The 14,864-nt window shown below is 35.0% G+C and overlaps 1 protein-coding gene across 1 annotated transcript in view; it reads right to left on the minus strand.

The window, feature by feature from the left end:
- The window catches only part of EXOC2 (exocyst complex component 2), a 128,129-nt gene that overhangs the window by 76,197 nt on the left and 37,068 nt on the right, over positions 1-14,864 (minus strand). The window contains 3 exon segments of the mRNA XM_032116588.1: positions 257-338; positions 436-581; positions 4,467-4,547. Of these exon segments, the coding sequence (XP_031972479.1) occupies positions 257-338; positions 436-581; positions 4,467-4,547 (309 nt within the window).

A 14,864-nucleotide genomic window follows, 5' to 3' on the forward strand; every position in this document is an offset into this window, starting at 1 on the left:
TCTTTTTTTATGTCCAGTAATACCAAGCCTGAATAAATAAATAAAATTGGCTGTGATTTCACATTTTGTAGCAAATACCTCACTCAGAAAACTTGCCAGAAATATTGCCTAGAGTAATTGGCTTCTATAAATCCATAATTTGTATGGATGAAAATCTGTATCAAACCCACATAAAACTCTTTGGTCTCCTGTGTGCATTTTAGCCTTTAAGTCAAAAAAACCCCAAAACCACTAAATAACAGAACCCATATCTTACATTTTTTGAACACTTGAACCTCTGTCTTTCCAAAGAGGGACTTGGCTTTTTCGTAGTCATTAATAACCACATCGTAATCGCCCTTAAAAACAAAACAAAGCATTTTCATTTGTTAAGAGAAAGACTAATGTCAACAGGCTACTTTCAGCAAATAGAAAATTATTTTTAAAGGATTATACCTTCTGGATATTTCTTTCAATATTTAAGGGAAGATTGAAAAGAAATTTAAAGCGCTGAAGAACATTAAGCGCATTTCTCGTTGAATCGGCTTTGTCCTTGCGACCCAGCACTTCTTGAAACAAGGTATCTGCTGTGTTACTGGCTCCTATTTCAAAAAGGGTGACAGTAAGAAAAAGTAGAGTCAGTAATCAGTTGAAATCACAAACAGATTTTCTTTATTTTAATGAGTTATTCAAGGTTTTTTTGAGAGCAAATGAGTAATTATTGCTGATTTTCATACTTTTTTTTTTCAACTGTGTTAACGTTTTACAACTGCTGAAATTCTATTTCAAAGTGAACCACTTAGCATTTTAATGTGGTAAGACCCCTGTGAGATTAAAAACAATCACTCTTTCCTATTTCAAATGCTTAGCTTTGCTGCAGATATCTTATAGTTTGCTTTGGCTCCAGATGTACATTTTACAATCAAATTATGCATCTCAGGATATAGAAAAAGTCATAGAAAGTTTTATTTTTTAAAAAAGTATAATTTCGTTTTGGTAATTAATGTCAGAGCTTCTAAGTTATCACTGGGTTTTGCAAACATTTTTTTTATATTTTCAAGTCAAGTTTTAAAAATGATTAACAATATTTGAGCCACTTGAAAGTACCAAGGGTTAAGACAAAGACAGTATCATGACTAAAAAAGTCTAACTAGCTGGTCACTGTAACAGAATGAATACCAGTTGTCTTCATATCGCATTAAAAGTCTTACCGGCTTCATCACACACAGGATGAAGCCTTGGTCAACAATTTCATATATTTAAGTTTCTATACCATCTATGAATAGTCTTCAATAAATACATTAAATATAGCCCTAAAACTTTTTCTATCCAAACTAAAAAGCATTCTACTTTCTAATAAAGATTTCTTCCTAACACAGAACAATAAAATTTCACGTATTGTAGAGAAGACTTACACTGCATGTGAATATTTGCATTTTTCAACTTATGACTTACTTTTAATTAACCAGGAAAAAAAAAAAAAAAAGTGGAACTGTTTTAGCCTTTTTGATCGTTGCGTGTAGAAGTTTCTACATTATCTGGTCTAGTGACTATACTTTAAGCAAAGATGAAAAAAATTACATCAGTCTCGCTGGGTGGCTTGCATGCCATTTTCTCTAGTCAACACTGTGGGTGGCCTGCTCATGTTAAAAGTAGTCTTTGTAAAATAATTGTTATATCTAAATAATGTTTAAACTTTGTTGAAATTTTGAAGCCTTGATGTAAAAAAAGTTTTGTCAGGACATCTATTTCCACCACATACTATGCAGCATAGAAGACTTTAATCCACTAAGGAGAAATGCACAATGAAAACAGTTAGCTGGACATTTAAATACAGATCACTGTTAAAGTATGATTTTTCTCAAGGTTGTAAGAAATTATTGTTTTGTAAATAGTAAGTAACATTTTGTTTGTTTGAATTCATATGTTTCTTGTCCATTCTTTTAACAGCCCAGAAGCAATGTGCTGTACCTGGGAATTGAAGTTATATTCACGAAGTTGTTATTTTTTATTCAATGCAAACCTTTGTTAAAAGGTAATTGACAACTGCAGGAAGAGCACAGTGACTTCTACCTTCATCTCTTTATGAACTAGTTTGCTGTACAAATCTTCAATTCAGGTAAATGATTCTATTTTTTTTTCCCCTAAGGGTACTTTTCTGTTTTATAAGAAATTGAAATATATCAAATTACTTATTAATGTCTTAATGAAATTCAATACTTCATGCAAAACAGGTCTATCTTTTTAGAATTAAAATATTGTAATATTTCTTCCCTCCTCATCTCTCCAAGTCCTTTCTACAATAACCTTTAATAATAATCTTTATCTGTTGACTACTGATGAACCATCCATGGAAAAAGTTTCAGTTCTTATATGGACGAACTATGTTTTCAAAATGGATGATTCATCTACAATGCGTGAGTTTTTTTACTTCAAAATAAATGTCTAGTTATCCAACAGTTGTCTGTCATAGAGCCTGACAAAAAAACTACATAAAGGAATTTGATTGATCTCCTTTAATGTACAATTCTTCATTAAATTCATTATAAGACACTGTATATTTTTAATAATATAAATTTAACAGCTAGTTTAGCAATTCAATTTAGCAAAAACTCCAAACATCTATAATTCCAGCTAAAACACCAAACTGTTCTTCTACTATCCCATGCCATTTCAATTCAATAATTTGGAACCCTCTTAACATACATTCAGATGCTGTGGAAAACATCCTCATTGTTAAGGGTTTGTAACCAAGCTCACGCAACAGCAGTTGTCTCTCAAAACATGCACCTACAGTCCATAAAACTCAAAATTCAACTAAAGAATTGAAGTCATTTTTGAAAGCAGTCCTTGTTACTCATGGATTATGGAAGCTTTTCAATGGTCAGACAAGAAACAAAGCTTTGATCCTAAACTATTTTGCATAATATTATTTACTCTTTTTACATCCTTGTATTCCTACTTCCCTGCCTCCCACCCATCGTGACTTGCAAAGTATTGTGAGGAAAAGCAGCCAATTCTTTTCATAGCAGAGCCAAACTTAAAACCACTCTGAAGTATCTGGCACAAGCTCCTCTACAGATACAGTTTGAAAAAGACAGTTTGCATTGTCTACATACGGAGTTCAGCCACCATTTATCAAATGGAACAGTAATTATATATTATAGGTAAATTTCTCTTATATTAGTGTATATAGGAAAATATCACAAACCTAAATTTTTGCTTTTTCATTTAAAATCTGTCACACAATTTAGTACAAGGGAAAGTGCTCTCCAAGGAATCTGTGCTTGGTGCATGACATGGCATAAATACAGAGTACTAAGGATTGCACTGGAAAATTTCAGCAAATGCTTCTTTTTCTCCTACCCTAGATGTACCAAATATTGTGCACACGTAGAAAGACGCTATAGTCTTTATATAGAAGTGTGAGGTTTTATGTGGTGTTTTTTGGTGATTTTTAAATTTTTTGGCAGTTTGTTTTTTTTTCATTTCAGGCATCAAGATGAGGGAATTACAATGTTCAAACTACAACTTTATTGCGAGCATTAAAGAATCCCTAATGAAAAGAGCTAGAGCTGTTCACAAAACCCCCTGCTTTCTTTGTGCTCCCCACACAAACACACATACAGTCACTGCTTTCTTCATACAAGACAAGAAAAACAGTGAACTTCCATGTCACTTTCTTGATTTCATAAAACACACTCAGACTTTCCAACACTGAGTCAGCTATCTGCATGTCATTCCTGCTTATTGATACAGCACTAAGGGAAACATCCCTTCCTCTGTGAAAAAAATCACAATGAAACAAAGTAAAATTATCTTGGCAGAACTCCCAGAATTAAAAAAAAAGAAAGAAAAAAAAAAGAGTAACTTTTTTGATCTTATGAAACACATACCGAACTGCAGCACATTCAAGCCATCTCTCTCAATTGCAACCTTACAGCTAATACAGAGAAAGAGAAAACAAAGTACTGACAGCTTTTCAAGGTTTCTACAAAGAATGCTCATGCCAAATAGTCTAAATGCCAGCACATTAAGTGAAAAAGATCCTGTCAATAGACCTTGTTATTGCAAACAGCTTATAATTGGGTTTTTTTCTGCTTTTACTTGAACATCTTACAGTAATCTTACTGGTAATTAGGTCAGCTCATCCTTCCACAGTTCTGTCTATCCATGTAGTTCTTCTGTTTTCCTTGTCCACTCAACATTGAGATGCCACCAACATTAATCTAAAGTAAATACTTTAGAACATCTTTATTTTGATATTTATTTGCTTTGTTATCACAAACACTGCCAAAGGTCATGGTAAACATTGCCACTTATTTCAAAAGATGCATTATCACACCCTGGAACCACTATCACCAAACAGGGAAGGGCACAAGAGACTGTACTGTTTTCTACTTTCTACAATATTCCTAGGAAAATATTAAAGCCTGTTAGAAAGTCTAAAGTCCATAAATAGTTGCTGCTGGAAGGACAAAACTTACTGTTCAGTACATTCTCCAGTTTTTGCGTCATGGATCCTTCTACTTTTTCCGTTCCATCCGCTTCCAGTTTTTGATGGATTGCTGGAATAAAGTGTCTAGTTAAAATGCAGAACATTTTAATAGGTGGGAACACATTACATCAAAGTGACACTTTTAAACATTTTTAAAATTAAAAATAAAGTGTTATTTTTCTTTTTAGACACAAAAAAATACAAACATGCTTCATGGCAGCAGACTCTAGTGGAGGACAGGGCTTAGAGCCAGACATTGCAGAATTTTAACCATTACTTGGACATAGACTTCCTTTATCTTCTTGAACGAGACAGTAATGCTTAAGGAAAAAAACCCACAAATATGTGGACAGAATAATCTATTAGCTATTATAATCTAAGTTAGCCACTTTGTACAGGTATTAATTAAAATTTGTATTTTGAAAAGTACCATTTAAACACAATACTTCTGCTTTGTAAGTCACAGATGTCACCAAAAAGAAATTACCAATAATTAAAGGGTAGAGAGTCACTGGGAATTAGGATGATCCCAAAATCAAGTGCTAGAACACTCCCCAATTACTTCTTTTCATCTATAAAAAGGCACTCCTAAAATACAGTTTAAGAGTTTCTTGGAGCATTAACCATCATCATGATGTTTCTCTGTAATTTTGCTCAAAACAAGAGGAAAACAGAGGGGAGGTTGCTTTATTTTTTTTTTTTAAGATGCTATTTTTCTCCTGTCCTAAAATGCCAAAATCCTGAATTCTTATTTCTATATGGTATTACTAATGGATGTGGAAATGCCTAGTATGAGCACTAATTTGTTCTTTTACTATAATTTACTCTGATTTCTTTTTCAGGGAGGGGGACATTTAACAGCACGGCCTGATGACACTATCTCACTCTGAAAATATGAACAGTGGATGTAGTGCAGATAGTCCTCTTTTCTACATCCCCTCTCTCATGCAGCCCTCCTTCCCTCTTGTACTGTTCAGCACAACCAGCACAAACCAGTATTTCTCTTTTTTTTTTTTTAAGCATTATTCCTGCATATTTGCAGCACATATAAAGTATGATTTTCCTTTCAAATTTTTAATTTGTTAACATGTGTAAAATCTACTCTATGAAATAGCCATCAGCTATTTCAGCTTTATATATATTTCAGCTTTAGATAAATTTGAGACTTAAAAAAAGTCCTACTGCTTTCTGCTGGTTCTCAGTAGAATGGAGAGAAGCTAAGCTACCCTTGAAAACAGTGATACCTGGTGCTTTGAAAAAAGCAAGTAATGATATATTTTAGTTCAAAACACAGATACAGTTCTGAAACCAGCCTCTCAATTGCCACAGCTTATCTTGCTCTGGTTTGTATGGTAGAGCAACATAAGCTCCTCAACTGGATTCTTTTAAAGTGAAACAACATTAGAAGAAGCACTCCAAGACTACACCTGATGTGCTGAAAGAGATATCTGGAATTCAATCCACCGGGTGAGACTTGAACTAGGTCTGAAATATTGCCATGAACTGCACATACCGTGCACACAGAGATGCCATTGCCAACTGGTTTCCTCTACAGTGCCTACTTGCCCATGCCACGGAGATGCAAGCTAAGAAGTGAACAAGGACAGGAACTACCTTTAGGAAAGGCAGCCCTGTGGCCTCAGCCTTACTGCAAGGAGTGAGTGAGGGTGGCTATTCTGAAACAGGATGGCCCTTTATAGTCTCTAGCCTCTTTCAAAGGAGGAATTTTCATTGGGGGGGGGGGGGGGGAAGGAGATAAAGGTGACAGGTGAGTAATGCCAGTGTGTAATTTAAAAAAAAAAAAAAAAAAAAAAAAAAAAAGAAAGAAAATTACATTATTCTCAGACATCTAAATTTGACCCTTCAATCCCTTGATCCCACATAAAGAATTACAGGAAGCTTTGCTTTCTTGAAAATACAAGAGCAACTCTATTTTTGTTCTTGAAGTCATCAGAGGGGGAAAAAAATCTAACTAGGACACCATATTTCTTAAGACAATCAACCCTTAAATGGAATGAACTAAAACTAACAGATTCTTGCATATTTTAAGGACAGAGGTCTATCTTAAAGATGGTGTGTCAATTGTCACACATATTTTGTGTACAATGTGGACAGCACTTAACAACAAGAATACCTCTAAAATTTTATAGCAAAAACATTAGTGGCTCTAATAACATTATTCCATTTGTATATGTCAGCTTCAAACAGAGGCAGCCAATTACTGTAGTGCAATTAATGTTACATACTGAAAAGCAAGTTCAGCACAACAGCAACCACAACATACACATTTTAAAGCCAAATGTTGCAAGTACTATTGGAAACACATCAAATTGTAATGATTTTAATTTACATATTTTGAAATCACTCTATGAAACATACTTTTGGAAAGATACTTCAAAAATAGATATAGACAAAAATCTGAGTTACCTACTACCTCAGAGATTTTTAAAATTCAGCATTTTGGAACCATTAATTACTGACCATTAATTGCTGACCACTTCAATATCACATAGCTTCTGAAGGGGGCACACCTACGCATTTCCAAAAGTGACCTGTAATATCTAAACGTCTATCAACGCATATATATTAGCAACAGAAGGTAAACACATGATGAGGAATTCCTTTTTGTACATAAGTTTTGAAAGGGCATTATTTACCATGTTACAACTTTCAAAAAGTCTTGAAATGTAGCTTCTTATTATGAAGGCAGCTTATTTAGAAATTTTATTATGATCTTTAACTAGTTGCTGAAAGCTAAAATACATCTTCTCTAAAGCACTTCTCTTCGTCATCTTGTTCAGAAAAGAACATACAATAGCAATATACTCTTCCCTCCTCTTCCTTTAAGAAGGCAGAAAGCAATTTTTTTTCACACTGGTAGCATTTGTGCATAGTAATCTGGAATAAAGTATTCAAGAATCTTAGTTTGAAAGTTTTGATGTTGGAAACCCAGAAGAATGGTCCCACTAAATCAATTCATAACGCATATTCAGACAGAGAAAAATACGTCAGTGGGGCAAAAAACCAAAAAACCCCCAAGGTGTTAAGTTTCAGAAAGGTGGCAAGCACTGCAGAGTATAGATAAAGGCATATTAAGCATATGTAACTAGGAGTGTAAACCAAAAGGCATTTTTGAACCATTGTCTGAAATAAGGTATTTTAGGACATTCTGTAAAGTCTGAACCTACTTAAATTACACTCTGTTTGGACGATAAATTTGTTATATTTCCTTCTTCATGTTTAAGCTACTTTGTGTACTGAAGCTATTTTTACACATTATATTCAGATTTAGCAACAGGTACATTCATTGTGTTCCAAGGCTGAGTTACAAAAGAATAAAAACGTCTTAAGCTTTCATAGCGAAAAATTTTATGAAAAATGCTTTCTAATAAAGTCTGAGCTTACCTTGTTTGCATCAAATGATTTTGAAAAAGCTAAGTGCATGTCCCTTCCATGGGGACCAGACAAAAAGTCCTGGAATTAGAAGTTTAGACAAGCAGAACTATATGCAGTCAAGAAAAGTGTCTGTAGACCTCATCTGTTTGGAAGGAATCTAGAGATACTCAAGTTATTTTTTTCTACTAAAGTGCTAAACCCATCTAAGAGTGGAATGACACTGTTTGGGACAACCCCTGCTCTCCTGCACCCACGTGCTTCCTTCTGCTGGATCTGGCAATCACACAGCTGCAGGGCAGCTGCAATGAGGCAATTTGGTGGAAAATTAACTCACTAAGGAAGAAATGTTTCTTTACTGATCAGTGAGCTTGTCTAAACCTTGCCCCAGTTGCAGCACTGCAGTATAAGGAACGAGAAAGGAGCATACGGCCAAGGGAAAGTGGAAAGCCATCCTACTCTTCCCACACTACCCAGTATTTAAGATTACCTTCAACTTCTTACTCTCAACTCATCACTGGCTACAATAAGAAGAGTAAGGAGAAAATTTAGGGTCTTTGAATGCTTGGAGTAAAGGATGGATGGGATTTTTCTCAAACTGCCAGTTACCGTGGATTTACCTGACACAAACTATACAAGTTGGAAAAGCAGCTGGAAACCTAGCAGAATCTGTTCCTCATTTTTTGGAGCTTTACTGTAAGAAGCATAAAATAAATAAAAATGAGGAAAGGCTAGGTCTAGATGCTTCAACTAAGGCCAGATAATTAACTGTATTTTGTATCATCTTTGCCAGTAAGTGTTCACATTTCCCAGCTAAGTCAAAATATTTAAAGGCTTGCAAACTTCACAGCTGCAGGCAGATACTGATTAGTAATAGCAAAGAAACTAAGTTCAAAACTCACAACCACTAGGCTGTGACTAAATACACCAGAACACATGCAAAGTTCAATATGGCAAATAAGCCATAATACAGGCCTTGTAGTAAAATAAATAGCAATTAATTCATTGCTACTTGTGTTGAAAACAATTTTATTTAATCTAAGAAAGGATATGGAATTTTTTGGTAGATTTATGAAAACCATAGATCTAGTAAATTAAACCACACTTGCCAGGATCACGCAGCTTTTGCTTGACTTGCAAATTTCATACTTGATTTCCTCATCAGATGTTTTTAAAATGTGTTTTGAGATGGGTACCAAGAGTGGCATTCTCAAAAGCTCCTCAGCCTAACTCAGCTCAAAATGACACAAATGAACATTTTCTACCATTTTCTGACTAAAAGATGTCTAGAAATGCATTGGCATATCTCAAATCTCATTCATTTTCAAAGAAATGTAGTTAAAGACAAAAAGTACCTGAAATAAATCGCATCCTTTTAGTCAGATGCAGAAAACAGGAGTGGAAAAAACACAAAAAGGGCAGGGCTGACTCAGCAAAGTATTTCTGAAGATCTGATGTGGTAACTGTAAGAACGTGGCACCAAAGAATAGCAATGGAGGAATGAAGAACAATGCATGAATAAAAATGCCTTTGGTTTCCTTTATTGGAAGAGGAAAGCTGTCGTGAACAGAGCTCTTAAGACATTACTGTATGAAAACCTAAAAAAAAAAAAAAAAAAAAAAAAAAGCTGTTTGTTTCCTGTGGCCACTAGTTAATAGCACTAAGTCTAGTTTGGTTTGGTCATTCCTGCAGTGTCCCTTGAGAATTCTAGGTATTTTTGTACTGGCATAGCAAACTTGGCTTTGTTTTGGTTAACATTAATCCTAGCAAAAATGACAAAATACTGAACTAAATGCAGTATTGTCTTAAGTTGCCTTTTTGAGATTTGCTTCTCTAGCATTTACTTCTTCAAGCTTGTTTACCCAACACAGTGGCAAAAATCAAAGAAAACAGACAGCCTTAACATGATAATTTAAGCTAATTAAAGCACAGTGCTAGGAATGGAGGCTTTATTGATATATGAACCCCAAAAATTTTAGTCTAAAAACATTGTGAGACCAGACAACTTGTTCTCACTTGGGCTTCTATTAGAGCAAGTCTGTTATCTCTGGGCAAATGTCTTGGAAATAGACAGGAAAATGTGGCTTATTATTCTGCCTATGGATGCACTAAAAATTCTAGGACTAGACCCAGGCCTTTGCCAGAACACTTCAGAATGAAAGAGTACAGAACATGCTGTTCTCTCTTTACTGGTGCTAACTTTCTGCATCTGTGAAAGGTAATAGTAAAAATAAAAGCAGCTTTTAAATGTTGCATTTAAAAGGTGGTATGGAAATGGAATAACGTAGCATGAAATTAAGGTGGTTTTAAGGCTTGCAGGATAAGTCTAGGTCAAATTTAATCATAGGTAACTCTTTTGCACACTTGCAATCAATTGCAGAATTTGTTGCTTGAAAATTGCAATTGCAAAATTTATTTCTCTTTCTACATTCTTTACTATTTTTCAAATTCAAACAAAATAGTTAACTTACCTGAAAAAAAACCAAGTTCATAAAATATGACAGCCACACAGTAACTATATGCTGCCAAAACTGCATTCCTTTGGAGAAATTCTGCTACAAATTAGCAGAAAATCTCTGAAACAATAACTGATGGAGAAGCTACATGAGCAATCAGCATAAAAGCAGGTACAGGCTCGGGCAGAGAATTTTCACTACATCCTGTGACAATTCCTGTCAATGTCCAAATGTTCTCTGATCAGATTTTCTCTTGCTTGAGACAAAAAAAAACCCAACTCCCTACACAATGACATGCTAGAACTCGCACGAAGGAAAGTTTGAGCCTTTTATCAGTCATGATAACTTTTGCTTTTATAAAGTTGCATTAAGATAACAACTGGTTTACTACAAAAATTGACCATAGGCATTGTATGAAGAGGAAGCATTCACCCGAAACTAAATTATCTACTGTCACTTAGATACTTTATGGCACTCTTTGTCAGGTCATCTTTCTCTCATAATACATTTCTCATTTTAATGTCCCTCTTGTTATTTAGTGCTGCAAGATCAGAACACAAGTTTTCAATAAGCAAACTTCAATTAAGTTTAATTTAGCACACCTATTTTTAGATTGCCTAATTTAGCACACTATTTTTTCATTGTGCATGCTGAGAAGGCCTGTAAATGTAAGGACAAAATATGAAGCAACGATAGTACTTATTCTTCTCATTCAGCTTTTGTCTGTAAGTGTAGCACAAAGATGATTCAAGTATTCAGACAGGAGCACCCACTTGGAAAGACAGTGAGCAGAGAGGACATCAGCTATTGCTTCATGATGACTACATGGAGGCATGATACTAATTCTTAACCTGAAAGAATCTAACTTTCACCTACTATGGTGCACACACATGCAGGGGAACTGCTACTCTGAAGCGACCGACACGCTCTCAGGTATGTGCCTGATACAGGCAGCATCATTTTTTTATTCTTGCCAGTTTGTTTCCATGACCCTGTTCTTTCTTATCCTCTACAAATTATCATCTTTAAAATCACTAGCTGTAACAGCAGACTGTTCTTACCCTGCAAAGACACTCTATCACTTCAAGTGGGATGAGGAAGGTAACATTAATAGACACACACCACACAGAGGATTAGACACAGAGCTATTCCAGACATTTCAAGTCACCTGCACAACATTTAGGTAGCAATCATATATTTGAATTTGATTTACCCAAATCCATATGTTTAACAAAAATCTTTACTATTTGAAATCACATACACCAGTGAAGTAAAGCAAAAGTGTGAATTAGATTTCTTACAAAACAGTGATGTGACAACAGCAAAACCTGGTATACCATCCGAAAAACACGCTACCAAGCAAAACCAGCCATGTGCTAGCATTGAATTGGACAAAAGAAAGCCATTTCAAAATTAATCATCAGTTTAGCTTGCAAGCAGAATCACGAATGAAAAATTGGGTTGGCTCTCCATAATCTCCTTAAATTCAAATGTAACAAAACTCCTCAAAAGTCATAAGTGAAGGGACACATTTATGACAGACAAGCATCAGTTTTTAGCTTCTCAAATTCCCAGTCTGACTCAGAATTGAATATAGCTCAGGTGGTATTTTTTGCTTTACTTTCAGAGAAAATGAATTTAACAGACATAATGGCAGCAGCACAGACTTATTCAGCCTGAATCCAATCCTGGAACACTAACATGCTCATTCTAGACTAAGCCTTAGGGGATGAACTGTAAAAATAGTCTGTAGGAAGAAAAAAAGCAAACCCAAATGAAAAAAACAGCCATTGCCCAGATTAGGATCATTTCAGCCAGGTAATTTCAACCAGATTATCCTATTTTATGTATCAAGAAAGGTAGTAGACAAAAGGGCAACTATAGTCCAAGGTCCCTATCATGCAGGTATTCCTACAGGCCACATATCTGAACAGGAGTGGGAAAGGGCAAAAAGGAACAGTCCTGTAAAAGCCAGCAGTGCTTCTTTTGTACAGACATATTCCTGAAAATCACGTAGAATATATTTTAGTTGTAACTGCAAAAAAACCTGTTGCCATGGTGAACTAGAGAGCCAAATCTAAATCTCAAATTTATTCCCAATATCTGTGTTTTAAAGACATCCCAGCATCTTCTTTACCTGCCAACAGAGATCTCATACTTACATGTTTTTGTGTGAGAGACTGAATTTCCCTATTTTTTTCCTTTAATTTAAATAAGAAGAAACTGCAGCCTTAGGTTCATTGCAAAGAGCATTTCAGAAAAAAATATATTGTAAGAAAACTAATTTGCTAACTTTCCAATGACTTCTGCGTGGGACCTGATTTGCTCATGATGATAAAATACGCCTTAACTACAAACATATAAACAGCCACTCTTTTAGGAATGCTACTTTCTAGGTTGCAATTAGAATTACAGGAAATGAACCAGCTGAACTCTCTGATGCTGACAAGTGGGTCAAGTTGAGATAAACCCTGCTCCCTGCAGCTCAGTTTACAGCTCCCTTCAGCTGACGAAACAAACTTCCCGTTGAACATCTCCTCTGCAGAGTCACTGTCAAACTGTCAGCCAAGCTAACAGGCAGAGAGACATGGGGATCTGATAAGGCTATTCTATTTTCCCAGAAATTAAACCAAACAAGGATGGGTTCTGGTCTATTTGAGCTCTTATTTTCTTAGTAAACAGCCTCTAAATCACAAAATACAATAAATACCTTAGGACTGCTTTTTATGCTTTCTATTGATTATTTATGAAAATATTAACACTTATTTAAATGTGTAATAGAGTCTGACAATATAATTAAGATCAGACTGTACTTACTGGTCCCAACTAATAAAAAAAGCTGCAAAATAATTAGTAATTCAGGGTTTCCTTAATCAAGGTAATATATTTGAAACAAACATTCTTAAATGTCTGTGAGTTAAAAAAAGGATGTATAAAAGCTGTAGAGGAGTATGAAGTACCTGGAAAAGCAAGTGTTATACCTCCTAATGTGATCCTCCTATGAAAAGTTATCCTGTACTAATTTAGGGAGACTTAAGAGAAATAACTGCTCAAAAGTAGCTCTGTTCTATAACAACAATGCAACAGACCTGCAGTTTATGAAGCATAACCACTGGGGTTAGAAAATGTGTTCTAAGACATCTGAAGGGGAAAATTGAGAGTCTAAATAAAAGTTTGCAGAACAATGGCTATGTCCCTAAGAGTTTGTGCTGAATTGTTCAGCTTTCAAATATAAACTATTCCTCATGTAGCTTTGTTGAAATGCATACAAATTCTAGGTGCACTTTTTTAAAGGAGAAAATAAGACATAAAAATTCACCCTTGCATGTGTAAGGGCAGAAAAGTGCCACCATATCATCTTGCACAATCACTGTCTAGCCAGATGATATTTTTAATCTAATATTCTTCTGTTAAACAGCTTGAATTTCATAACTGCATGCTGAAGAATTAATGAGGGGTTTGTTTGCCTGGGGGTTTTTGTTTGGTGGTTTGTTGTTGGTTTTTTAAAATCTGTATCTGAGCTCTTTCTCTAGAACAATGCTAATAATGCTTACTCTTAATTCTCAGCATCTTTCACTTGAGAATACTGTAGTAATCAAATGTTCTGGAAAAACCTTTGACATCTGGGCAGGAGTGCTAGACGATGGCACCAAAGAAGACCTTTTTTCTTCTTACTACTGTAAGCCACATCCGACTTAACAGTTGATTGTACCCATCACAAGTCCAAGTCTTTAAAAAGTTATGCAATTTTTCCAGCTACACTCTCACAAAAGTATCCTGCATTAAGGAGGAAGAATGGGCAAATAAGTATTTCTGCATGCAAAACTGAAATTCATAAGCAATAAGAGTGGGTTTATTGACTGAAAAGAAGCAAAAACCCTTTTGCTCATGCATTTAATATGAAATTTCAACAGAGAAATGTGTATTAAAATGCTACAGAAGGCAGCTGTGACCTGTACTTCATCCTCATTAAGAATTTGGATTTGGAATTTAAAAACCAAATATTACATTGATGATGCCCTTGAACTTCAGGGTTACAGTTTTGAATTTATAAGATATTGAGGCTTTAAGTCTCTAATTTTCTTTTACAACAGCATCAAGGCCATTCTTCCATTGTACCACTTTAACTCACTGTATAAGAACGTAAGATGAAAAGTGTGCTTCCTTTTGAGCACTAAAGGGAGATCACTGAGGGGAAGACAAAACCAAGCCATTTTGGTTACAGACAAAAAGTGACATCAAGAACCACTTGAGTCATCCCAAGTCTAAGTTCATAATTTAGCTAAAGGACTGCACTGATAAACCCTGATTTTAGGTAAAAATAACACTAATAAAGGTAAAAGATGAAAAACAATATTACAGCTACTACATATATTTTTTAAATTAAGACCTTAGTAGTTAATAAAATAAATGAGGTTGCTTTCCCTACCATTCCTTTATTAATATTTCTCACATTTCTACTTGCGTGCTGACCTCCTCATTTATCAGAACATCAGTCTCCAAAGGCAAAAAGCCTATCTATACTAAGAGGTGGAACA

The sequence above is a fragment of the Corvus moneduloides genome, chromosome 1 (assembly GCF_009650955.1).
Source record: "Corvus moneduloides isolate bCorMon1 chromosome 1, bCorMon1.pri, whole genome shotgun sequence".
In the NCBI taxonomy this organism is placed as follows: domain Eukaryota; kingdom Metazoa; phylum Chordata; class Aves; order Passeriformes; family Corvidae; genus Corvus; species Corvus moneduloides.